This window comes from Aspergillus pseudoviridinutans (genome assembly GCF_018340605.1).
Source record: "Aspergillus pseudoviridinutans IFM 55266 DNA, scaffold_5, whole genome shotgun sequence".
NCBI lineage: Eukaryota > Fungi > Ascomycota > Eurotiomycetes > Eurotiales > Aspergillaceae > Aspergillus > Aspergillus pseudoviridinutans.
Window position 1 is genome coordinate 2777115 of NW_025091285.1, and position 24092 is coordinate 2801206.

Below are 24092 nucleotides of genomic sequence, written 5' to 3' on the forward strand. Positions count from 1 at the left end.
TATCTAAGGCGCCAGCGCCATGCCATGCCCTGCCATGCCAGCTAAAGAGCGACGTCCCATCCGAATCAACGAGCGAATCATCTAACCAATAATCATATCCATATGTCAAGGCCAAGAGCAAGCAAACTAAGCCTTAACCCCCGAAGCCGTAACCAAAAACTGCGCCGCCTCGGCCGCATCATCCCCATAGCTCAGATGCGCCAGAACATTCACCCCATTTAGGCAAACCGGGTCCCCAGACGCACAGTACTCCTTAACATCCGCCTTGGCCACCTTCCCAACAGCTTGGTCCTTGAATGGATCGCCAAACAGCACCGCCGCAGCAATCTGGCCCTCAGCCAGCGAGCTCGCCGCATTGTGCACGACCATCGCGCCCTGCGAGTAGCCGCCCACCACGACCTTGGTACTGGGACACTGCGACAGCGCCTGCTTCACCAGGTTGGCCATGGTGGGTCCGCCCGCGGCGCCGAGTAGGGCGTTCCCCTCGATAGAGGCCGGGTAATCGACGCCCTGGACGACGACCTTGTTGTTGAGCAGGGAGCGGAGCTTGGTTGCGACGGGGGGCCCGGCGATCGACCCCATGTTGCCTAGTTCGGAGGTACCGCGGGCGAAGATGAAGGTGAGGGGCTGGCAGGCGTCTTTGTTTGTGACGCCGTTTTCGGTGGAGCCTAGGAGGTCGCGTTTAGCGATGTGTTCTGGTTATTTAGCTTGTGCGTTTGCTGGAAGGGAAACGGAGACTAACCACCGAGGAGGCCGGAGAGGGCGACGCCTGAGTTGGAATTGGAGCTGGCGGCGGCGGTAGCGCTGCTGGTTGCCTCGGCGCTGGAGGCAGTGGTGCTTGCGCTCAGCCCTTTGAGCCCGCTGAGGCCGCTCAGTCCCGAAAGGCCAGAGGAGCCGGAGCTTCCCAGGCTACCTAGACTGCCCAGGCCGGGGATGGACGTGGGCAAGGTGAGTCCCGGAAGACTGAAGCCGCTTCCAGACGAGGAGGAGCCACCCAGAGAAGGGATAAGCGAGGCCAGAGCACCAAGACCAGACGAGGTGGAAGAGCCGCCACCGCCCAGAGWAGGAATGAGCGAGGCCAGAGCACCAAGACCAGAAGAGGTGGAAGAGCCGCCACCGCCCAGAGTAGGGATRAGCGAGGCCAGAGCACCAAGACCAGACGAAGTGGAAGAGCCGCCACCACCCAGTATAGGGAAAAGAGAGGCCAGAGCACTCAGTCCATCGGTGCCGGTGCCGAACTGACGCTTCTCAAGCTCGGAATGAATGGTTCTAGTGGGTGCGCCGGCGGCAAGCCCAGCGAGGAGAACGACGGTAGTGACGGATGCCTTCATCTTGTCTTGAATTATCCTCAAAAGAATGAATAGAGCCCAGCTCTAGTAGGAACGAGTGACTGATGAGAATGAAAGTGATCTTGTGTGCTTCCTCTGCTCTGCTCTGGCTGAATCTACTTTGAGACGACGCAAGCAGACTCTTTATACCTCTTCTCTCCATCCTGAAACCGGCATTTACTAAGTTCAACCGAGGAAGATAAAGATAAATGCCGACCTCAATCGCAGGCTCGGTGAACTGGATGCGCGTCCCTGTTTCATCGCATCCAGGGAATCTAGGATCTAGCAAGACGGTAGTCGTTAGGGCTGTGATCTGTAGGCTGGAGTTTACACGGAAGATCTTCGGAGAATCTCTGATCTCCATAACCCGGGGGGAAGTTTCATGTTTGAGCCTCGATTCAATGCACAGGTCACGTTCAACGGACGGTTTTGGATAGGACTGCGAGAGACTCTGCTCGGCGATTGCCCGAGTTTGGAGATCGCCGTCACCGTTCAAATACCGAGGGCTCAATGCCGAAGATTTGAATCAATCGTGCGACAGGTTTCCTTTTGAGAATATTCATGGTCATCTTGCTTCTATCAGTACCTATCTCGCCGCAGTCATATCCTCAGCGAGGTGAGAGACCCTATGAATCGATCTGAGACGGAAAGGCATCATTATTATTCCTGCCTATTCGGACTCGAGTATTATTTTGGTTCATCACAAAGGCGTGATATGGACAAGCCTCAAAAATGGGTCAGTCAAGCCCAGCAGGCCCTCATGTTTCATCCTGCAACACCTCGGCATCAACCGGCGCAGCCCTCTGTGGGTCTGGACTATGGAATGACCGGTAAACTCAATTGACAGAACCGATTACCTCGTTGGATCGATCGCCAAATCTGAAGCAACATGACTCGTAAATCGGGGTTGAGTTCAGCGTGGCTTGTATTGCTGTCGCAGGGTGAATCAGTTTTGCTTGAAACGGGCATTTTGTTCGGAGGGTCGGTTTAAGACCTCCGCTGGTGATTGGTCAAGTTGCTGGATTATTGATCGATTCTTGATCGCATAGGATCCATGATCTGAAAAATGATGAGTTTTTCTAAATGCGAGATGGTGAGGTGTTTGAGCTGACGACACGGATGACAGCTGACAGATGACAGATCACGCTGAGGTGAAACAAATCTTGACAGGAAGGACACAAATCGGGATAGAGATGCGGAGTTCATACGTCTACATACGGAGTACACCTAACTAAATCACTCTTGGTCTCACTCTCACCAACACATCCTCTCCATCCTTGATTGACATAATCCCCAGCACAGGCTTCCCCTCCTCAGCCGCCGGGATCCTGTTCGTCACCAGCTCCACATCAAATCGCCGCAAGAGCATCGCAACAAACAACAACACAAACCGCTTAGCAACATATCGTCCAGGACACTGCGTCGTCCCACCCCCGAACGGTCGCCAGTTATCGCTCCTGGTCAGATTGCGACCCTTCTGCATGAACCGCTCGTGCCGGAACTCTTCGACGGGATAGTCCACGCCGAAGATGCTCTCGTCAAAGTGTAGTTGCCGGTAGGGGATCATCAGTCGGTTTCCCTTACGCAGGATTTTGCCGCCGATGATGGTGTCGGATGTAACGAAGCGTACGGAGGCAGAGTACGCGGAGAGGCGGATCGTTTCGTTCCACATGGCGTCGAGGTGGGGGCAGTTGTCGTGTAAGTAGTCCAGATCGGGGATTGACTTGTCAGGCGAGAAGGCCGGGAGCGTCTCTTGCCGGATGATGTCGACGTATTGCTCGGGACCGTAATGCAGGATGTAGGTGAGTAACCAGAACGCTGCTTTGCGCGTGTTCGTGTTGATCCTACGCTGTCAGCTTCCTAATATGCAATCGCAAGTAAAATGAAGCATCATACCCCCAGTATATCGTCACCAGCATCGTGGCAATGTCATCCTCGCTGATACCCAAGGCGCGCATCTCGTTCTCCATCGCCTTTGTGAACCATGCATCGCCCTGCCTCGTCTCCTGGGGCAGTTGGATATACTTCTTCAACGCACGCTGGATTGCATTGCGCGCGGATTTCATCTCCCCCGCCAGAAAATCAGGATACTGATACAGAACCTGCCAGCTCAGCTCATCGAAAATAATAAACGTCTGCGGGAGCTTGGGGTCGATCCCGTCCAACGACGGCCCAAAATATGCCCGCTGGCCGGCCCTGGTGAAATAATCAGAGCACCACTGCATCAATGGCAGGACGATCCCATCGTCTTTCTTTGCCGTTGGAAGATCACTCTGGATCGCATACGGACATTCCCGCTTGAGCGCGTCCATGGTCAGCCGAGGTTCCACCCAGTCCAGGAACTGCTTCTCCAGGAAGTCCAGATTATCCCCCGGATACAATTGGTGGATGTGCATCTGGCGCGCCAGAGTCGCCAGCGGTTTGCCATGCGGATTGGGGAACCCGGGCTTGTCCTTGGACAGGGGGTTGTACATTGCCTTTACACAAGACTCGGTGTTCCCGCAGGCGCGCATCATCGCTTGCACAAATTCGTTGAAGGAGAGAGTGTCGGTGTTGCGGTACGCCTCAGCGACATCTTGGGGTTTAGTGATGACGTAGATGAGGGAATTGGCAATAGACAGGGCGAACGGATCTTGGATGTTGTTGTAGTAATTTCTAGGTACTTGGTCAGTACGATGCCTTGGCGGAGAATGGCGACGCACCTTGCTCTGGATAGAAGGGCATTGGAATTGCTGAAGAATGCCGCCCCATGTCCTAATTGCAAATTAACAAGTGCGTAGCCGAGGCTCACAGGAAATACGAACCCAGGACTAGACGTGATTAGTTCAGGCTTCAATGCTAAGAGGGGGGGTAACCTACAAGGAATCCAGTATGGTAGTTCCTTCGGATCGTTAGGATAATACGAAGGCAATATAGTGAACCGCCATATTCTCCATAAGACCAGAACACAAGCAGAAGTAAATGCAACCGTCAGAGCTGGATACTCCTGATTAACACGGGAAGCCCCTTGAGCGATCCAGTCGATCGCTGCGGAGACTGCGTCAGAAAGCATGATGGGTTGGAGGCGACAATCCGGTCGAGGAAGACGTAACGGACGCGGCTCGGTTTATGTACTCGCTACTGAAAGCGAGTACATAAGTGTACATATTTTCTAGCCAGTGAAATTCGTCCGTATTGCTGTTGGTGTTGGCAGGCGCCAAACCCATGTCAATATATCGCTTAGACGTACGTTGAAGTCCGAAGAGGGGCTCTGTCGAGATGGGCTGAATCAGATGGGCTGTTGTCTATATAATAACGTCTCGACTGTTGTCCGGTGTTGGTGAGCATTATGTTTCCATGATACCAATTGACTATAGCCATCATGCTCGAGATTCTCGTCATCTTCCTAATATTTTGTCTCAGACGCATTCGTGGTCTGTGGTATCTGGCCCGGGGACCAGATATCATTGACAAGGCATATCTTTCAGTGTGTGAACGTTCTTCCTCGTTCAGGCAGTGATACGTTCTGACTGAAACAGGCAGAGGGGAAGCCATTTAAGATATCTACTCCCTCAAATGATCACTGGCTAATTACGTCGAACGATCTCATTACGGAGCTGGTCAACGCGCCGCTTCAAAACCTGTCACTACATGCTGTAGCTAAAGAGGTACGCCCCTGGCCCTGACCCTGTTGAAGCAGAAGGTAACAGAAGATGCAGATTCTACAACCAAAATACACCATGTTTGGCTTTGAGTGGCAGGACCAACGAGGCGTCGAGGGGACTGGCTTTGTCCGTGCCTTGCGAAGTAGGCTTACGGCTCATCTGCCCATTCTAATGCCTGACTTACAGAGGATCGTCGAGACTGCCATTGCAGACGAGCTTGCAGTGCCGGGTCACGACGGTAAGTGGGGGCCAGCCCTTTGGTTATGCTTGATTCTGACTGCAGCAGGATTCGTGCATTGCAGATTGTTCTCTATGATCAAGCGAACCGTCACAAAGGTCAATTGCTTCGCCTTCTTCGGGGAGGACCTTGGTACGATTACCTCCTTGGCACGTCAGTCCCACCAGGCTAATTATGTCGCAGCGCAGAATCCGGAGTTCACCGCGGCTGCGTTGGAATTCCCACAGAGGGTCATCCTAGCGGCTGAGATTCTGCGTATCACGCCGGATTTCCTCCGACGGTGAGTACTCGATACAAAACAACTGAATTGGCCTAACAGACCACAACAAGGTCCGTTGCGAACCTAGTGACGCGACAACACTACGCCGTCAGGACACTATTCCGCTATCTGGAGCCAATTGTGGAGAAGCGGTTAGCAGCGAGGGCCAAATCGACCAGCTCTATGCAAGAAGATGCTCCGGTTGGATTCAGCTTTGGTACAAATTGGTCGCTCGGCTAACGGCCTGCAGATGGATTGCATGCAGTGGCTGATTGACACGTCGCCACGGAAGATACAGTGGACCACGACCAGAATGGTTGGCGAGATTATCGCGGTCTGGTTTGGCTCGGTGCACCAGCTGGCAATGGTGAGGCAGCAAGCGAGAAACGTTCTTTTGGATCAGAGAGGAAAAATTTTAAGGCTAATCGTTTAGCGGTGACTTAGACCACCACATACGCCATCGAGGATCTCTGTCTGCATAACGACTATGTTGAGCCGCTTCGAGCCGAGATCCAACAATATCTCCCCAGCTCGTGCAGGAGGAGGGTGGCTGAGATGCCGCTCCTCGACAGTTTTGTGAGGGAATCGATTCGCTGCACCAATTCGGATGCAAGTGGGTGTTGACAACCCTTCTGGATGGTTTCATGCAACCCTTGCTGATTTAGGCAGTCACCGTCCGACGGAAAGCGCTGACACCATTCGTATTTTCTGATGGACTCGAAGTCGCAGAGGGTGATTGGGTATGTATCCCGCAACGAGCAATGATGCGCGATCGGATCAGATACCGCAATCCGCAATCATTCGACGGGTTTCGATTCGCCAGAGCAAACAAGCAACTACGCGCGGGAGATGTGCCTCTGGACGTACCCGAGAGCAGCCCTCTGACGATGACAGATGTTAGCGTGGACTGGCCAATTTGGGGGCTGGGAAACACCGCCTGGTGAGGGGAACTCTACCCCTCACTATTTTTATCGTAAGACCTAGTCTGAAGCTGACATGCTTGATGATCCATAGTCCCGGCAGGTTTTACGCCGCAACAATCCTCAAGCTGATTATGGTGTGTATTCTGGAGGGATGGGAGTGTCGGTTGGAAGATCCCGGGAGCCAACGGTGGAGGACGTGGCGGTCGAGCATAGTACCCCGCGAGGGTACAGTTGTACTCTTCAAGAGAAAAGGAGAAGCGTTGACTGGTTGATGGTGATGATGATAAGGATGATCCTTGATAGTTATTGGCTAATGGATTGGCTATGGGCAATTCTGCAGAGTGTAGACGCAGCTAAAAGCAGATCGACATCCGAGCCACCACCACATCCTAGCAGCCTAGGCGATGTTGATCGGATGGTGACATTCAGGTCTCACTTTGCTTTTTCCCTCCTGCCTTGGCACTCCTGCACGTTCCACCAACAATCCAATTGACAGTTGCAGTGGGATGGACTATCCATTTTCCCATCATGCCTTGAAAGCGGCCCCCTGCAAGCTGAAGTTGCAGAATGGAAACCCACCAGTGAGAGAATCAGTTCGTATCCCACACTTGGCAGCTTCTTCACCGGCTGTAAGGCTGGATGCACGTTGCCTCCAATGGATGCTCATTCGACCGTTGCGTGAAGTAGGAAGTGTGATCCGAGATCATCTTGCCTTTACCTCGTACGGAGGATGCCAAGTTGGCCCATTTAGGAGGGGGTGAGACAACAATTCGTGTTATTCTACTCATTAGTACTATCTCGGCTTTCATAAATTAAGAACACGGATTCGAGTTTCTCTTTGACTATCCTCATCATATGGTCTGCGTCATACACTTATCGATCCTTTGTTGACCTCGAATAAGCGCAAAGCATAATTGATCCACAACTTAAAAGAACAAAGAACAACCCGTGACACGATCCTCCTAAACCTGGAACTAGAACTGTTTTAGATTTACTTATAAAGCTAATACCTTGAGCTCTTTGTTCGGGGAGAAGCACCTTTAGGCAATAGATATTAGCATGTCAGTGCGTCGGTAACACTGGCCTGGATGCAATGCGATCAGCAAATGGCCCCAATAAAGTCAACAGCGCGCATTTAGATCGAAGTAATACTCTACTCCCTACTCGATATATCCAAGGCAACAGACAGCATGATAGTTTCCATGCTGTCTTCGCATCATGTCTTCCCTCCCACCAGGAACGGATCTTTGCGCCATCCCAGCCGCTCAACCTCCACCAGGCCAGACACCTAACTTCGTAAATCCACCGTCCTTGGCCGGTGCGACCATTGCGGTGACAACAGTGACGCTTACTTGGGCGGCCCTCTTCACAGCAGCGAGGCTGTATACAAATTTTCGGAAGATGCATTGGGCAGACGGTAGGTGGCGATGCCAAAAGCGCTCATGAAGGACACTGACGAGCGCTGGTATAGGCTTTGTGCTCATCGCGCTGGCGCTGTCCGCGACATATAATGGCTTGGTTCTGGCTAGTCAGTTTCTGCTTCAAGAGATTTATCGCAGAGTAGACTAATGATCTTATCTAGTGCTCAAATACGCCCGTCATCAGTGGGATATACCAGCCTGCTGGTTTACGGGCGGATACATGAAGGCATGTCTATTCCTAGCTGCTAGCTCTTCGAGTGCTTACCATGCGGATCTCCTAGATTCTCTACGCGCAAGGAGTTCTCCTTGGGCCCGTCATCTTCTTTGCGAAATCCTCCATTTTCCTTCTATGTCGGCAGATCTTCACCATCCAGAAAACAATGAAGTACGCCATCCGGTTCGGTCTGCTCTTCACCTTTGTCCTATACTGGCCGGGAGTCGGTCTGGAATCGTACTTCGCCGCACCGCACATCGGAGAGACATGGGAGGATTTGCTGGTCAACAAGAGACCAGAGCGCTTGATATACTGGGGTATCGTGCAGGGAAGCCTCTCCGTGGTTCTGGACATCTACATTTTCATTCTGCCGCTCCCGCTTCTCTCGAAGCTCCAACTTCCTCGCAAGAAGCGATGGCAGCTCTTGATCATCTTTTCGACAGCCATGATGTACGTGGAAAACCCTACGAGAAACGCGAGGAGATACTGAGTTGTGCAGGGGAATCGTCGCCAGCGTCATCGCCCTCGTTTTTCGCGTCCGGCTCCTAACCACATCTGACACCACCTTTACTCAGAGCGCGCTCTTCATCTGCGTGTAAGCTCAGGAAAGACCATTTGTGACATCGCTGACCAATGACGAACCAGAAACGTCGAGAACAACGTCGCCATCATCGTCAGTTCGATGCCTTTCTTCGCGACTTTCTTCAGAAGCCACGTCCTGGAATCGGCACTTCTCAAGACTCTACGTTCACGACTAAGCTCTAGCGGTGGTCGCTCCGTTGTCGGAACAGTAGACCATCACATGGATAAGCCTAAACCGTCCCGATCTCCTCTCCTGGACGATGCGACGGGGCAGTACCATGAGCTGAGAGACTTTGCTTATGCAACGAACACCCAAATACAGGCAGGAGGGGGGGGAAAGGCCGTCAACGCAGGGGAAGGGAATCTCTCGTGAGGTCAACATTGAGCAGGAGATTCGGGAGTATTCCGTTGTATGATACCGCTGGCGTTGTTGGGTTAGACAAGGATATTGAGCGGGAGATTCGGGCGTATTCCGTTGTATGATACCACTGGCGTTGTTGGCGTAGACAAGGATCTTGTCGGAGACCTCCTGTTAATAGTAATGATAAACCATGTCAATGTTGTCAATGATTCATTCACATGCTGCAGATAACGCTTTCAACTTGTTCTCGACCAGGTCCTCGACACAGACAGACGGCCTGTCCCTGCAAGGACTTCGGTTATTCCCTGCCCAGTCTACCATTTTGGCCCCTCGCGTCGTAGTCGAGTTTCTCCGATATTCGTGATGTCGATCCGGATAGGATTCTCGACAGATTACTGTCAAACAACCATGCAAGTAGAACCCGCGTCCCACTTACCAAGCGATCCGGATCCCGACATGATTCCATGGAAACAGGCAGCGATAGTCGTGATCTAAAATAGAAACGTGGTTATTAATTTGCGACACTGTTGCACTTGCACAGGCTGGTGTGATGGCTAGAGCTTAGCTGCAGATGCAGCATGCAGTAGTCCAAAACTGGCCGAAGACCCGCAAGTCCCCGTCAGTCCTCCCAGCCTGATCTTTTCCCCTCTTCTGTCATCTCCGTCGGTCTCTTCTCCGTCACAGTTATACTTTATAGCTGGAAGCCAAGCGTCATTACAGTTTAGGATCAACATCGTGGATATACTATGATGTTCTTCGAAGATTGTCAGTAGGAATCTTCAAGTATTCAGTAGATAGGCAGCAGAGGCAGGATCCTTGCCATAAATCTAATCAACCTCCTATCATACCGTAGCACAACAGTGTATAGACCCCTGTCTGTCTCCTTTAGTCCTTCACATAAACAAGATCTTCCCATCCGTAGACAACAATTGTCTCAATCTCAACCTCAAACAGAACAGCATCACATCTTCATTTCCATCCAAGAGAGAACATGCCCAAAACCATCCTCATCACCGGCTGCTCAGCCAACAGCATCGGCGCGGCGCTCGCCCTCTCCCTCGCCAAAAGGGGCCACCACATCTTCGCAACCGCCCGCTCACCCGCTAAAATCCCCTCCCCCCTCACCACACTCTCCAACGTCACCCTCCTGCAGCTTGACGTGACATCTCCGGCCTCCGTTGCCGCGGCGGTCAAGGCCGTGCAGGATCACGGACACGGGCTGGATGTGCTGGTCAATAACGCCGGAGCGGGGTATACGATCCCCCTGCTGGACGCCGACCTGGAGTACGCGAAGCAAGTCTACGAGACGAATGTATGGGGTGTCGTGCGGACGATCCAGGCATTCGCGGACTTACTAATTGCCAATCGTGGGAGGGTGGTTAATGTCAGCAGTGTGGGGGCCGCGGTGAATACGCCCTGGATTGGTATTCTATTCCCTCCTCCCCTCTCTTCTTCCTTCGTATTTTGTGTTAGGAATAGATAGATTGACAGGGTTAACGTGCAGGGGTATATTCGTCATCCAAGGCGGCCGTCGTGCAGATTTCCGAGACCCTTAGGTTGGAATTGGCCCCCTTGGGCGTCGGGGTTGTTTGTCTGATGGTGGGCACCGTCAGCACCTCGTTCCATGATAACGAGCCACAGGTGGTTCTGCCGGCGGGCTCGCGCTATACGGCGATCAAGGATGTCATCTCGCAGTGGGCGACGGGCCAGGCGGGACCGAAGGGGTGCTCGGTTGAGGAGTTTGCAGAGTCGGTTGTAGGGGATGTTTTGGGGGCCAAAGGCAGCGGCAGCGGGGGGGTGGTCTGGAAGGGACCTAATAGTGCTGCAGTCAGGATTCTGTCGCGCTGGTGTCCGTCTTGGTTGCTGGTAAGTTATGAGTTTACTCTTCCTTGAGACGTGTTGAGCTAACGGGTTAGGATCGTATGATGAGCAATGGGCAGGGATTGGATGAGCTGGAGAAAAGTGTGAAGAGTTGAATTGTCCATCGTGATGCAACTAGTTACTTGTAAAAGGGACTTTGAAACCACCAGGCACCTTGTTCTTGAAGACCCCCTTTGGATCCACGACCTGACTCACTCGCTGCAGCTTCTCGACACTCTTCCCTCCATAGGTAGCGATCGGATCTTGCCACTCGGCCGCGTAGTTCAGATAGACATATGGCTCGTATGCATCCAACTTGCGCGCGTCGTCTTCAATCCCAGCAAAGAGTGCGCGCGCGGCTTGCTCGACTTTCGCATCGTCTGCCTCGTCGTCCCACGTAGCACTGAGGAGCGTGACGACCAGAGCCCCGGAAGCCTCCGACAGACCCATGGAATTCGTAGTAGAACCCCGAGCATAGATCGCAGGTGGTAGTGGCTCCAACGAGATGGACCACACAATGCCAGGAACATTCTCGATGGCCGCCAAACTGGAACTCCACCGTAGATATGTTGCATTGAGCATGGGGACGGTCGATGCATGCGTCGTCACGGCAGACAATTGCCTGTCAGGTCAGCGCTGCCTGCATGTAGTTACGGACAAAAAAATGCATACCTCTTCCCGTTCGGCGCAAACGACCCCTGCTCCAGCGACATCTCATGCATGCTCGCCACACGCATCGTGCTGAACATCGATGGGATCTTCATAATCGGCTCAAAGACGGCGGGCCGTTCCTCAGCTTTCGTATACACAACGCTATTAACCACCGCCGATCCCTTTCCCCTCGCAAACCCAAAACTGGTAATCAACGACGCATACTCATCATATCCCTCGGCCGAGTTCAGCTCCGCAAATGCACGCAGCTGCTCGTCAATAGTATCAAGAGAATAATAAGCAGTCCCGCCCCAGATAGGACCTTGTTCAAACGCACGAAGGTCAACCCTTGTAACGATACCAAAGTTCCCCGCGCCGCCGCGGAGTGCCACAAGAAGATCGGGGTTTTCTTTCTCGTTCGCCTGCACGACCGTCCCGTCTGCAAGCACGACCTCAAAGTTGGTTACCGTGTCGCAGGTCCAGCCGTATCGCGGCGAAAAGTAGGATATGCCTCCTCCGATGGTGAGCCCGCCCACGCCAACCTGTGCGGCGCGCCCGCCGGCGACAGAGAGACCTAGAGGGTCGAGAAAAGCGTAGACATCGCCCCAGGAGGCGCCGACACCGACTGACACTGTCGAGCGATCATCGCTGACGGCGATGGAATTGAGGGCGCGCAGGTCGATGGTGATGCCGTTGGCTATGTTGCATGCGCCCCCGAAGCTGGTGTGGCCGCCGGAGCGAATGGCGAATTGGCAGTTGCTGTTTGTGATGGTGGTGATGGCGGCGGAGACCTCTTCTACTGTGGTCGGGGAGACGATGCACAGAGGTTGGAGGTTGGAGTTTTGTTGCGAGAAATAGGAGTCTATGCATGATTTGTAGTGATTGGTGGGGGGAAATGAGACTTTGTCATCACCGAGAACGGTGGACAGAGCCAGGCACTGTTGTGGTCAGAATTGTAACTGCAGTTAGTAGTTGTACGATGTGGACTGGACTCAGAGGAGCAGACGTACGCAGATCCCCATGGCAGAAGTAGGATCCACTACTGGATTGGTAGCATTATCGCTAACCATGGGTAGCTGGTTGATTTCCATCCTGCAAGGTTTGGCTAGTATCGGAGGACAAAGAAATGAATACGAGAAAAAGAAAAGAAATAGAGTTGAGGAGATGAAGCAAGAAAGTCCGACAGGATCAGACTAGGAGTCATTTATTATACTACCTTAGTTCTTTGTTGTTGGCAGTCCATGCGTCGGACCTTTCCCTTAAGTGTTCTACCCCCTCTTCGGCTTCTGCAACTGCAGTTCCCCTCCGCCGTTACACAAGGATGTCCTCCTCGTGGCCTCCTCGTGGCCTACTAGTCAGAATGGACGTTCGTAGCATTCTATATGCTATCTTCATTCTACCCTCGTTTGCACTTGCAACGCCCACTTGTGTAAGGCGACTATCCTTCTTAGCAAACTACTTACTGACTCTGTCCAGTGTCAGACTTTGACAAGTACCCTCGGCTCAAGGGTAGTATATCCAAATAGCACGGCATATGCATCTTCGGTATCGTCATACTGGTCCCAGCAAGAGCAGCTGATCAGTCCTTCGTGCGTTCTGTCCGCAACTTCTGCTGAGGATGTCTCCAAAGCGCTGCAGGTTCTTGTTCCCAAGGCCTGCAAGTTTGCTGTGCGCAGTGGTGGTCATGGAGCAATTGCTGGGATTGCGAACATTCAAGACGGTGTGACTGTTGACCTCAGTGCTTTAAATTGGATCGTTCCCTCCAAGAACGGAAGCCTTGTGTCAGTCGGACCTGGACAGCGATGGGGAGATGTATACGCAGCTCTAGACAATATTGGAGTGTCTGTACCAGGGGGCAGAGATAGTCCTGTGGGAGTGGGAGGGACTACTTTGGGTGGTAAGCTAACCTATAACATAAACTGAACCTTTCTGACAGTCTAGGTGGCTTCGGCTACTTTGCTACGCAAGCTGGTTTTGCCTGTGACAACATTGTCGAGTATCAGGTGGTCCTCGCGAATGGCACAATTGTCAACGCGACAAAGGACAATGAGCAGGATCTTTGGCTGGCTCTCAAAGGAGGATCCAATAATTTCGGTGTTGTGACCAACTTTGTCTTCAGGACGTTTCCTCTAGGGAAGATATGGGGAGGGGATATCTACTACCCAGCGAGCACACTTGACCAGCAGCTGGACGCATTCTATCGTTTCACATCCGATCCCAATTACGACGTCAAAGCCGGACTCATCCACAATTTTGCGTTCAGTCCAGCCACGGGTCCTATGCTCACCAACCAATTAGCCTACGCGAGTCCCCAGGAAAATCCGGCCCCTTTCAGACCATTCACTTCTATCCAGCCTCAACTGATGGCCAGCACTCAGGTGATGACTCTGGCAGCTCTCTCAGCCAAGGCAGGCTCGCTGTCCCCCAACTCTCGCCAGTAAGTCATCATATTCACAACAGTGACCACTTCCTAACAGGGATAGACAAATCACATTCGCAGTCACCTTTGAGAACGACCTTGACCTGCTGAAGCAAGTCTTTGGGATATGGAATGCGAGCACCGCTGACGTATCAGCTATCCCCAGCATCCAATGGACCATTAGCCTTGAACCCGTCGTCCCCGCCATAGCATATCAGAGTGCGACCAGAGGCGGAAATGTCCTGGGGTTAGACGTACCAAAGCAAGGTCTCGTCCTGGCACTGCTATCGGCCACATTCAACCATTCACAGGAGTATCCCACAGTCAGTGCGGCGGCCGAGAGACTTTCGAACAATATCATCAGTGCCGCCAAGGCAGCTGGCGCCTATAATCCGTATATTGACCTCAACCATGCTGCGTCCTGGCAGGATCCTATCGCGAGCTATGGAGATAAAATACAAGCATTTCTGAGACAAACCGCTCGGAAATATGACCCCCAAGGTGTCTTTCAACGTCTGTGTCCGGGAGGTTTCAAAGTCAATGGAATGCAGTCAGTTTGTACATAGATGTTGTCAATATTGAATCTGGAGCAAGATTAGCTCTGTCTTCACCTCGTTGCTCTGGCAGAGGCCATTGGTTTTACCAGTCAGGATATATCAGCGCTTTGTTCTTCCTAAAGATCCCCCATCATCAAAAATAGCAAGTATAACGACAAGAGCTGCACTCCTGACGCTGTTCAGACATACTACTCTCAAACCGCAGGCTGGGCTCCCAATAAGGTAATAATCCAGGCATGTCCAGCAGTCCGTTTCACTGCACTGGTGGAGCAAACGGCAGACTGACTTGCTGTGGCTCCAGCCGATGGGACATAGTCATAGCGACAGTTGTTACAGGTTCGTTGGGCGGTTACAGTATAGTTAGATCTGATCTGAAGTGAAGTCGCAGAAATTTGAGCTTGATACAACGATGTCGATATCAGTTTCTATTTATGCAGAACTTGTCTAAATATGTACCAATTGTGTACTTTCAACACCAGTTCCTCCCCATGATATGCTCCATTTCGTGCCGATCAACTAAGCGTGAGCATGTCTCTTTCTCTTAATATGCGACCGAACACCCCGCTGGAATACCTTGATGGATCCCACCAACGAAGCGGGCTTCGGTGTGAGGTCCTGGCCGGCATTCGGCGGGCCAGGGAACACCTTGTTGCTGCACGATGCGTCGAGAGCAGTGCATTTGTCGGACCAGATCTGGCAGTGTGCTGAGCCAGTTGGAAGCGCTGTGTTCCAGCATACATCGGCTTGGTCCCAGCAGTTTTTGGATGACTGATTTGTCAGTATACATTTATATCAGAAGGAAAGGGGGAAAAACTTACAGCCCAGCAACCCTGCTCGTCTGTATACGAGGGCACCTCGAATCCACACCAGTTGTCTCGGACGAGGATACAGCCTTCTGGCTTGAGGCCTTTGTTCTGGACGAGCATCGCGCGCTTCTTCTTCTTCTTGTTCTTGTTCTTGTTCTTGGTATTCCTCTTGGTCTTGTTCTTGCAGACGTTGGCGGGGACTGATTCCGGTTTCCCGGATTCAGTGTTGGTAGAGGCAGTATTGGAAGATGCAGCATTGGCAGACTTGTCGGATCCAGTATTGGCAGATGCAGAATTTCCGGACGCAGTACTGCCGGACGCAGCATTGGCAGATGCAGAATTTCCAGACGCAGTACTGCCGGACGMAGCATTGGCAGATGCAGAATTGCCAGACGCAGCATTGGTAGACCCAGCATTGGCAGACGCGGTACTCGCAGACGCAGTCTTACCCGCCTCATACACCGGCGGCCCATACATAGGGTACGGCAGCTCCAACGGCTTCTTGTAGATATTGTACGTCATACCCGGCAGACTGAGATCATACGTCCCCTCGCCAATGTTCACCGTGGCCGGCTTAGCCGTCCCAGTCGACTGCACAAACACCTGCGCACAGCCGACATAGAACTGCGGATCGGGCGGGCTATCCTGCGCGGCATGCAGGGCCAGCAACTCCGGCCGCACAAGGTAGTAACCTCCCTCGATATCTGAGGGAATCTGCACGGAGATATGCCCGTTGTTCTCGATCATCTGCTCGGTGCACCACTTGCCGGCAGTCGCGTCGTAATCCGCCTGCCAGATCTTGAACCACCCGTCGCCGGCGGCGTTGTTGTCGGCCGTCGCGTCGTCCACTTTCTTCATGTACACGGCGCAGGGGCCCTTGTGGCTAATGTCGATGGAACCCGGGCGCGAGCCGTCGGCGTATTCGCGGAATTCGAAGGTGAGAGTTGAGGAGGCCTTGGCGGGGCAGACGCGCGCGACGCCTTTTTCGCCATCGTATCCTTTGTCTGTTAGGATTGACACTCAAAGGGGATGAGATGGGAGGACTTACCACAGGCGATGTCCTTGCTGGAGAGAGGCTCAATGGGAAAGCTCACTTTGCTTGGGTTGCGGTTCATGCGGACACAAACTCCGTCGCCTTGGTTCTCTCCATCGACGTAGAGAGTGGTGAAGACGGTATGAGCATGAGCAGATGTAGTCAGCAGTGCCAGCACTGCAAGGAGGAAATTTCTATACATTTTGTCAAAGGAATGAATAAGTGGGTAAAAGGAAGGACAAACTGCGTCAAGCAGATGAGAAGACCTGAGAAGGAAAGAAACTTACATCAATCAGGACAATCGACTCTCATCTTGTTTAAATACTTTAGAATCTAGTCTAGACAACGAATATAATGACGAAGGATCGGCCAAGGGTCTTTGCAATCTTGTAAGAGCGCTTAGGATAACGCCCTCGTTAAGCGCCTGCGCTGAATGGCTGGTGGAAATAAAGCAGGAGGGCCAACAATGCAAGGGCCCATATCCACTGCAGATTCTGGTCGATTCTCATTGAAGATTCAGGCGATATACGATGGATCGTGTTTCAGAAATGCAGGTGGAGATGATTCTCAAACACGCCTTCGTCTTGGCAGGGCATTGGCGATCCTTTGTATTAATGGTCATAAGTCGAGATTGGACAACGAAGGTCTAGCCAGACGCCGGTCTGCTGTCAGCTGTCTTGCTAATGATCTAATTAATGCCAAATACCGTGATTTGAACATAATTGGCGGCCCTCAAAAGTGTATTGCATTTTCAGTTTGGGCTGAGATATATAGGACCCTTGTGGATAGCTTCATCTCCACCAGACTAGGATTAGCGCCACAGAATCGGGTACATTGGCGGACAGCCTATGAGTGCATGGCTTTTCTCATTGCTCTAATTTGCTTTCTTGCTGCAAACCTACAGGGCTCTACCTTCGAAATTGTCTCCTCAATTGCGAGCAGAGTACCGTTTTCTAATCACCTTTGGATATTGTCAAATCTCAAGACTGCGAAGAAGGAACTGACAGCAGCCAGTCGCGAGGAAATCGGTCTCTCGCAAGAAGAATGGGAGAACTTGGGCCGTCCTGCGCTGCAGGATATGAGGACGTACAGGACCGCGATGCGGTATCGTATTGTCTGGGCGCAGAAGCCTGTAGATGATCTTTAGTAGTGTTAGCAATTCACTTTTATCCAGGTTCCATATCTACAACTTGAGCCAGAAATCAACGAAACCGCCCATCCACCGCGCGTAGCAAACACGTCAACGTCTCCAAAACCGGGGTATCAATCCCCAACTCCTTCGCCCTGCGCAACGGAACCCCCAGTATCACCTCAATCTCCATCGGCCTCCCATTCCGACAGTCAACCTGCATACTACTCCCGATCCCCGGCAACGCATTGATCTTGTCCATCAACCGGTCCACCAACCCCTCATCAAGATCTACCCCACACCCCCTCCCAACAGCAATCACTTCCCGCATCAGGCGTCTGGTCAACGGCGTCGCCTCCACAGACGAAGTCAACCACGTCTGCGTATCAACCATCGTCAGCGCAGTGATGGAGTTCCACGCGGCATTCCACACGACCTTCTCCCACCGGGGAAGCTGCATATTCTCCACAACCTGGAACTTCGTTCCCCCGGCCGTCAGGAAGGACGTGAACTCGTCCAGACGGGCCTTCTCAACCGAGCCATCCAGAGACGCATTCGGGAAGAGCCCAATCTGCAGATCCTCGGATTTGATGTGCGTGATGACACCCGGTGAGGTCTGCGTTGCGCCTACCCATGTCTAGACCACGTCAGCAACAGCAACTACGAAGTAAAGATGGTAGCTGCGCACCACACAAGTAAGTATTGAGCAAGCGGGAAACGCCCGTCGGAAGGGCTCCTCATTGCCCACTCCGTTCTGGATGATCACGAACGTGGTGTTCTCGTCCACGGCTGGGGCCAATTGCGCCGCAACGGCGTCCTGGTCAATGGCCTTGTTCGCGCAGACGATGTAGTGATATGGATGCGTTATTTCAGCAGGTGATTTGACCACTACAGTGTTGAGGTTAGACCACATCCTGTGACGAGGATGCAGGCAGCCTACCTAGATCAGGATGGAAGCGGTGCTGGCCGTGGTTGGCGCTGTCGATGTAGATGCCCTACTATCATTAGTAGGTAACTTTCAGAGGTGCTTGATGCTTACATTTTTGACGACAGCTTCGTAGTTTGATCGAGCGACGACTGTTAGGCGGACGCGGTTGGTGCGGTGCAGGATGAAGGCGTAGAAGGAGCCGATGCTGGGGTCGTTAATATCTACAGAGAAGAATGTTCGGATAGACTTACGCTCCTAGGCCGTAGACAAGGACGTTAATCTTTCCTGTCTCTGTCTCCATGTTGAGCACGATTTGTGCGGGTGTATTGGTGGTATTCAATCAATGAATTGATGCCGATTGCGGGGTGGGCATAGGCCGATCTCGCTTCCATGTTTCCGTTGATCCAGTTAAACTTTGTATTAGCTGCTCTACAATAAAGCCCCCTCTACACGTTGATGGCTATTGACAATGCAGATGATTTTGAAATTGGTATTGTAGTATATACATATTCCGCCCGTTTAATATCCCGGACTCCATAGAACACCTGGATATATACTTCCTAATCTATGATACATGAACAGATCGTGTGATAATCATTATACCTGCCGACCGACCTCCAGGGTCGTCGGATTTGTTGTCTCAGGGCTTGTTGCCACAGGACTTACTTCAGAGCTCGAGCCAGTAGTGTACGTACCTAGATCACGCAGCTGGATAGCCCCGGACATCTTGAACCCATTCTCGAATTCACCTGCCGCTTTGTCCTCTGGCGGTTCCTCGTCAACCGCATAACGCCAGTGACCATCCGCATTGAGGAACATCCGGAACCCATACCGCTTGTTCAGTCGGTCGAGGTGGAGCCGTCTCTGCACGCTGGTCCAAAAGTAAGTGCCGCGGAAATCGTCGAGCATGCGACTGTGCGCAATCCAGGGCATCACTGAGCCAATGGACCGTGGTACGCGCGGTCCCTTGAAGCGGCCTCGACGTGCGCCAAAGACAATGAGAACGATCAAGGTATCGAGGGCGATGATCATCAATGCTATAGCTAGAGAGGGAATGGATGGTACCATGGTCCATGTATTGTAGACCACCGTCGAGTTCGGAGCGGCATGCGGTTTGTCCAGTGGCTGCAGGTAAATCCCCTTCCAAATAGTAAAGTAAGTGCTATAAACCCACTGGTAGACGATTTTGGAAATGTCCATCAGGTCATCAGGGTTAAGAGACGTAAACCCCGGATTTCGACGCCTGTACAAACGTGCAACTAGGAAACCAGCCCAGTCGTACGACGTGATGTATGACTTACGATCGTAAGTCGAATTGCTGATGTAGCTCTGCGGGATGGCGGCAAAGACTTTGTTGAATTGTCCCAAGCTGATGGTGGCATTGTCGTACATGGGGCCAGATGTGACGGCTGTACCGGCAATGGGGCTCAAATCTTGGATCTGGCCTTTCCTATCGAAGGTGATCGAGTAGTTTTCCAAATGGATTCTAGGTTCGCAGTGCAGAGCAATAGTGTTTTGGTCGGTTACGGGCGACCCAGCTGTGTAATTCCACCGGCCCAGCACCACCACAGTGGATGTCTGGCAATCATACGTCTCATCTTCGGGAACCACAGGAGACAGAAAGTGAATGGAAAGTGTGACGTCCTCCTGCGGGTGCTGCAACAGGGTCATGTCGACTTTACAGTGTCTATCGGGATCATCAAACGTCTGATATTCCCAATAAGCAGACCCATTCTGGGGATTCACAACCAGATTATCGGCGATCGACAACTCTTGACATGCCAGGTCCGCTCCGATGGCCAGCGTGTTTGCCCCGTATAGTGCATCAGAATCCGGATTCTTGATCATGATGGGAACAAAGGAGTGGTTGGCACTCGTCCAGGGGAGTATCGAGACCCCTGTGGTGATACTTGTCTGAATGATGTCGTATTCAGTAAAGTCTGCCGCAAAATCGCTTTGCTTAAAAACGGCATTGCTGTAGTTGGTGAAAAGTGACGAGGTAGGAAGAGAGGAGCTAGTCAAGTCTTGTGTGAATAAGCCGCCAGCAACCACGGTCAGAGCCGTGTTGGCAACACATGCCACAGATATCAAGAACAACAAAATGTGACGGTCTCGCATGGCTTTCGCCAACACTGCCAACGGTGTCTGCGACGAGTAGTTCATTGACAATGAGGCCTTCGCCGTAGCCCTGCCACGCTGAAGGTGTACCCAAGGTTCAAGGATACTGACATTGCGGTGGATGGATGTGCAGAGAGAACCAACGGCCGAAGCAACTATGGATGGCAAAATTGACAGAACCACTTGAAAGAAGCTCGAATCGGACTGTGTAAGATGTCGGAACTTGCCATCCCGGGTCAGTGAAGCAACGACCAAGCTCATGCCTGTGATCACCGCGGCGAGCAAGAGGAATTCAATAATAAAAAAGGGAATCACGAGAAAGTGTGGCATAGGATCAGAGCGCTTGCGCATCTGCTCGTCCAACTGGATCGGAGAGCCGTCCGAGGTGACGATCGCGAGGCGTCTCCCATTCGGGCCCGGGCCAGGTTCCCAGCGCAGCCAACAATCCCGAAGAAGTCGCCGGAGTTGTCGCGTGGAATACTGATGAAACTCAAACCGAGGATCGGCCAGGATGTTGGACGGTCCGAACAGGTCGGCAACGATGCTACACATGGCCGCAACGGAGCACGGGTCACTTTGAAGTACGTTTTCCCGGTTTTTGTACACGTGTAACAGCCCTACAGTGATGACGACACCTAGCCCAAGAATGACCTCGGACCATAATGCTGCGAAATCGACCACCGCAAGTGCGACTTGCCGCGTGAGTCGCGTCGCCGGTACAACGGCCGGGGCTTCGTCAAGATTGAAGAGTCGGCCCATGGTAAGCAAAAATGTCTGTTTAACGCCTCGCGTAACCTTAGATTCGAACTCCTCTTTCGTCATGACGTCTGATGATTCCAAGACTATGACGGGCACCAAATCACCTATTTCTTGACTAATAACGGGCAACTCCGTCACTTCGCGTTGGCCGCTGGTTTCGTTGATCCGAAAGAAGAGCATGTCGCTGGTATAAGGGGCTCTATGGGACAAGAAGCCCTGAAACTCGTCAATGTTGAACTGATCGTCGGTTAAATTGGTGGTAGTGCCGGGGTATATGTCCACCGAGGTGATGGAACTGTTAGCATGAAGCCTGAGCTTTGCGTCGGCCTTGCGATAGTTGATACTGCAGGCAAAAAGCGTTGCCGAAGATGCAAATGTGACTCCAGATAGTGACATGTCATCCGCGTCGTGGTCCGCGGCGCGCGTAGCGTTGACGGCAATGAGTACGCCGTAGAGATCAAACGGTTTGCAACCGTTGGTGGTGAATGACTGGAAGGCGCTGTCCGTCCAGACTGGCTCCCAGTAGCGAATCTGGACATAATTACTCGAAGGGAAGAATACGTTGCTATATTGAAAATCCAGGGTACACTGTTGATGATCCGGGCCGGGTTGCTGAAGCTGGACCCCCGTGACGTTCCATGAGATGGTTGGCAGCCCGTCCGTCGTCCCGTTAGCGGTAAGAGCGGTAACTTCCAGGTTGTTATTCACCATGACATCCTGGCAAGAAATTTCCGACCAGTATATCGTTTGGTTCAACGTCCACACCGTGCTTTCTCGGAAGTCATCCGTGGGAATCTCGACGGGAGGCACGGCATACTTGGCAGAGCGAGTCTTTTGAAGGGCACTGCCACCCGACGCCAGAGCCGAAAAATCCCAGTTGTTCTTTTCCTGTGCAGCCATCCACTGAGCCTGGCTGGGGAGATCCACAAGATTCGGCCAGGTTCGCATGGTTTCATCGCTCAAAACGCTTATTTCTCTCAACTCAAACACCGCACTTTGCAAAGCGGGTAGGAAGATCCGCATCAACACTGTGAGAACTGAGACGAGCAACACAACCCAATGACCCCTCTTGGCCGAAGTTAGAGGGGTCAGAAATGATTGACCGAAGTTGTAATTGATGAATAATGTTGTGGCTGGAGTACCCTCCGGGCGAGAAAGTTGGAAATACGGCTCGAGCCGCAGAACGTCAAAGTCGATGAAAGACCAGAGTGTGACGAGTATCAGGGCAGCGATAACGGGCACGTAGTTGTAGGCGAAGTCGGCGGCGCTGGAAAGGTTCGAAGTATCCTGGTAGAAGACGAGGCCACCATAGCGATCGGTATATCGACGTAGTGCCTCAAGTACCACCAACATGGTCAGCATGAGAAGACCGAGTATGGAGAGATAGGTCGGGCGCAAGGCGAGCGGGCGCCACCCGGGAGTCGGACGAGGGGATGCATGACGAGAGCGCGATCGGTCGAAATTTCGGAGACAGCGAGCTGAATGTAGGTAGTGGTCAACAAAGAGTGCTGAACAAACACTGCTTTCATACAAGGATCATTGTCTTACCCGTAAGCTGCAGCCAGACATCGGACAGCTTCTCCTGGCGACCCAAGAACATGCTTGGAGAGCATGCGCTCTGAAATAACGGAGGTGTCGGATKGTAACCAAAATGAGAACATCGCCAGGGCGCTCGGCTAAAGAAGTGATCAGGGCGTAATTAATTGCAGTATCATCTCTGTCGATGATTGCTGAGACGGAGTAAGGACTTCCGCATGATGGATTGCCGATGAAAATTGACAGCAGAGGTGAGAGAAGAGAAGGGCCAGCAACTCTCTGAGGTTGAGGATGACGCCTCAGGCTTGAAGATCGACGTCGAATGTTCTCAGCTGCCAAGTTATCTCCCTTTTGCCAAGATGCTCAACTTTTCCCCAATTGGGAGTCCTATATACGAGGGCCCGGCCATTGGTTGGTCTGTTGGATCGGACCAAGTGGGACTGCGCCACGGACAGCCAATGGACAACCGTGGACACGAGGCGCAATTGGGGTCAGGACATAACCACCTGGCAAATTGGGCTTAGCCCCTGGTCTCCCGCCTCGGCCCAGACTTTCAACCGCCTAACAGATCCTGCTGTGCACACAATTTGTTCGGGCACCTTTTCTGGTCTCAACGCCCTTTATCGGCCCGGCCTACATCCGCCGGTCTCGCCGTCCAGGGCTCTCCCTAGACTGGACATAGGATTGGCATCCTAGTGCGAGAGGAGGAAGCATTATCAGTCAGGGGCATTGGAGTGATTCTCCACGGATCCTCCTCATCTTTGGACTATTACTACAGGACGAACCAACGATGGAATACAGGTTTGAGGCTAACGAGCATGATGAGCATCCCTCTCCGAGCAATGCAGGAAGACTGACAAGCCTGATGGCCAAGTATCGGATATCGCAGTAGAAACGCCCTACTCGGTATGGACTTACCTGCCTCGTCCGAAGCGAGGCATTCAAAAAATATCTGTAGCATTGCAAAAGATGAGATGTTTATCGCAGATGACTTTTGTTGGAGAGTCTATATGAACTTATCTATCTCATTCTGGCCTATCCTTTACGACCAAGGGTTCTTCAGCAAGTGTTGAGTAGGATTAACATCATGACTAAAGTAGTATATGTCATCTAACCACACTCTAATAGCTATACGTCTCTAGGATTCTTTTGAGTGCTGTCACTTGAGTAATTCACTGTCTGAAGTCCGATAGAAGTAGTGAATATCTTGTCTTGCCATGCCGGGAAGCTTCAAGTATACCCATTCACAAAGAGATTATTATTGTCTCACAGACCAGCCCTTTTTTTTAACGCATGCACCTCATCTCATCCTGCGTCTTGACTATT

The 24092-nt window shown here is 52.2% G+C and overlaps 10 protein-coding genes across 10 annotated transcripts; 4 read left to right on the top strand and 6 right to left on the bottom strand.

Annotated features, from left to right (window-relative positions):
• Positions 1-126: 126 nt before the first annotated feature.
• Positions 127-1331, bottom strand: Asppvi_008025 (carbohydrate esterase family 5 protein; the record flags this gene model as incomplete). The annotated part of the gene is made up of 2 exons (XM_043303907.1): positions 127-695; positions 743-1331. 2 exons carry the CDS (start codon positions 1329-1331, stop codon positions 127-129), a joined length of 1158 nt encoding a protein of 385 aa, XP_043159842.1.
• Positions 1332-2559: 1228 nt separating this feature from the next.
• Positions 2560-4380, bottom strand: Asppvi_008026 (cytochrome P450; the record flags this gene model as incomplete). The annotated part of the gene is made up of 5 exons (XM_043303908.1): positions 2560-3172; positions 3225-3983; positions 4031-4082; positions 4133-4138; positions 4188-4380. The coding sequence occupies 5 exons, from the start codon at positions 4378-4380 to the stop codon at positions 2560-2562; spliced, it is 1623 nt and encodes a 540-aa protein (XP_043159843.1).
• A 309-nt stretch (positions 4381-4689) lies between these two features.
• Asppvi_008027 (putative cytochrome P450) lies at positions 4690-6664 on the top strand (the record flags this gene model as incomplete). The annotated part of the gene is made up of 9 exons (XM_043303909.1): positions 4690-4794; positions 4847-4975; positions 5027-5210; positions 5259-5490; positions 5541-5670; positions 5720-5836; positions 5914-6082; positions 6139-6409; positions 6484-6664. 9 exons carry the CDS (start codon positions 4690-4692, stop codon positions 6662-6664), a joined length of 1518 nt encoding a protein of 505 aa, XP_043159844.1.
• A 1529-nt stretch (positions 6665-8193) lies between these two features.
• Asppvi_008028 (uncharacterized protein) lies at positions 8194-8982 on the top strand (the record flags this gene model as incomplete). The annotated part of the gene is made up of 2 exons (XM_043303910.1): positions 8194-8477; positions 8673-8982. 2 exons carry the CDS (start codon positions 8194-8196, stop codon positions 8980-8982), a joined length of 594 nt encoding a protein of 197 aa, XP_043159845.1.
• Positions 8983-9961: 979 nt separating this feature from the next.
• On the top strand, positions 9962-10946 carry Asppvi_008029 (SDR family oxidoreductase; the record flags this gene model as incomplete). Its single annotated transcript, XM_043303911.1, has 3 exons — positions 9962-10394; positions 10475-10836; positions 10887-10946. 3 exons carry the CDS (start codon positions 9962-9964, stop codon positions 10944-10946), a joined length of 855 nt encoding a protein of 284 aa, XP_043159846.1.
• Positions 10947-10965: 19 nt separating this feature from the next.
• Asppvi_008030 (FAD-binding oxidoreductase) lies at positions 10966-12572 on the bottom strand (the record flags this gene model as incomplete). Its single annotated transcript, XM_043303912.1, has 3 exons — positions 10966-11452; positions 11503-12419; positions 12492-12572. 3 exons carry the CDS (start codon positions 12570-12572, stop codon positions 10966-10968), a joined length of 1485 nt encoding a protein of 494 aa, XP_043159847.1.
• Positions 12573-12841: 269 nt separating this feature from the next.
• Asppvi_008031 (FAD-binding oxidoreductase) lies at positions 12842-14466 on the top strand (the record flags this gene model as incomplete). The annotated part of the gene is made up of 4 exons (XM_043303913.1): positions 12842-12910; positions 12958-13378; positions 13423-13918; positions 13965-14466. The coding sequence occupies 4 exons, from the start codon at positions 12842-12844 to the stop codon at positions 14464-14466; spliced, it is 1488 nt and encodes a 495-aa protein (XP_043159848.1).
• A 507-nt stretch (positions 14467-14973) lies between these two features.
• Positions 14974-16498, bottom strand: Asppvi_008032 (lytic polysaccharide monooxygenase auxiliary activity family 9 protein; the record flags this gene model as incomplete). The annotated part of the gene is made up of 3 exons (XM_043303914.1): positions 14974-15225; positions 15276-16261; positions 16312-16498. The coding sequence occupies 3 exons, from the start codon at positions 16496-16498 to the stop codon at positions 14974-14976; spliced, it is 1425 nt and encodes a 474-aa protein (XP_043159849.1).
• A 1000-nt stretch (positions 16499-17498) lies between these two features.
• On the bottom strand, positions 17499-18654 carry Asppvi_008033 (ketopantoate reductase family protein; the record flags this gene model as incomplete). The annotated part of the gene is made up of 5 exons (XM_043303915.1): positions 17499-18062; positions 18114-18313; positions 18366-18420; positions 18465-18558; positions 18605-18654. The coding sequence occupies 5 exons, from the start codon at positions 18652-18654 to the stop codon at positions 17499-17501; spliced, it is 963 nt and encodes a 320-aa protein (XP_043159850.1).
• A 296-nt stretch (positions 18655-18950) lies between these two features.
• Asppvi_008034 (DUF3433 domain-containing protein) lies at positions 18951-22830 on the bottom strand (the record flags this gene model as incomplete). The annotated part of the gene is made up of 2 exons (XM_043303916.1): positions 18951-22708; positions 22779-22830. The coding sequence occupies 2 exons, from the start codon at positions 22828-22830 to the stop codon at positions 18951-18953; spliced, it is 3810 nt and encodes a 1269-aa protein (XP_043159851.1).
• Positions 22831-24092: the final 1262 nt, after the last annotated feature.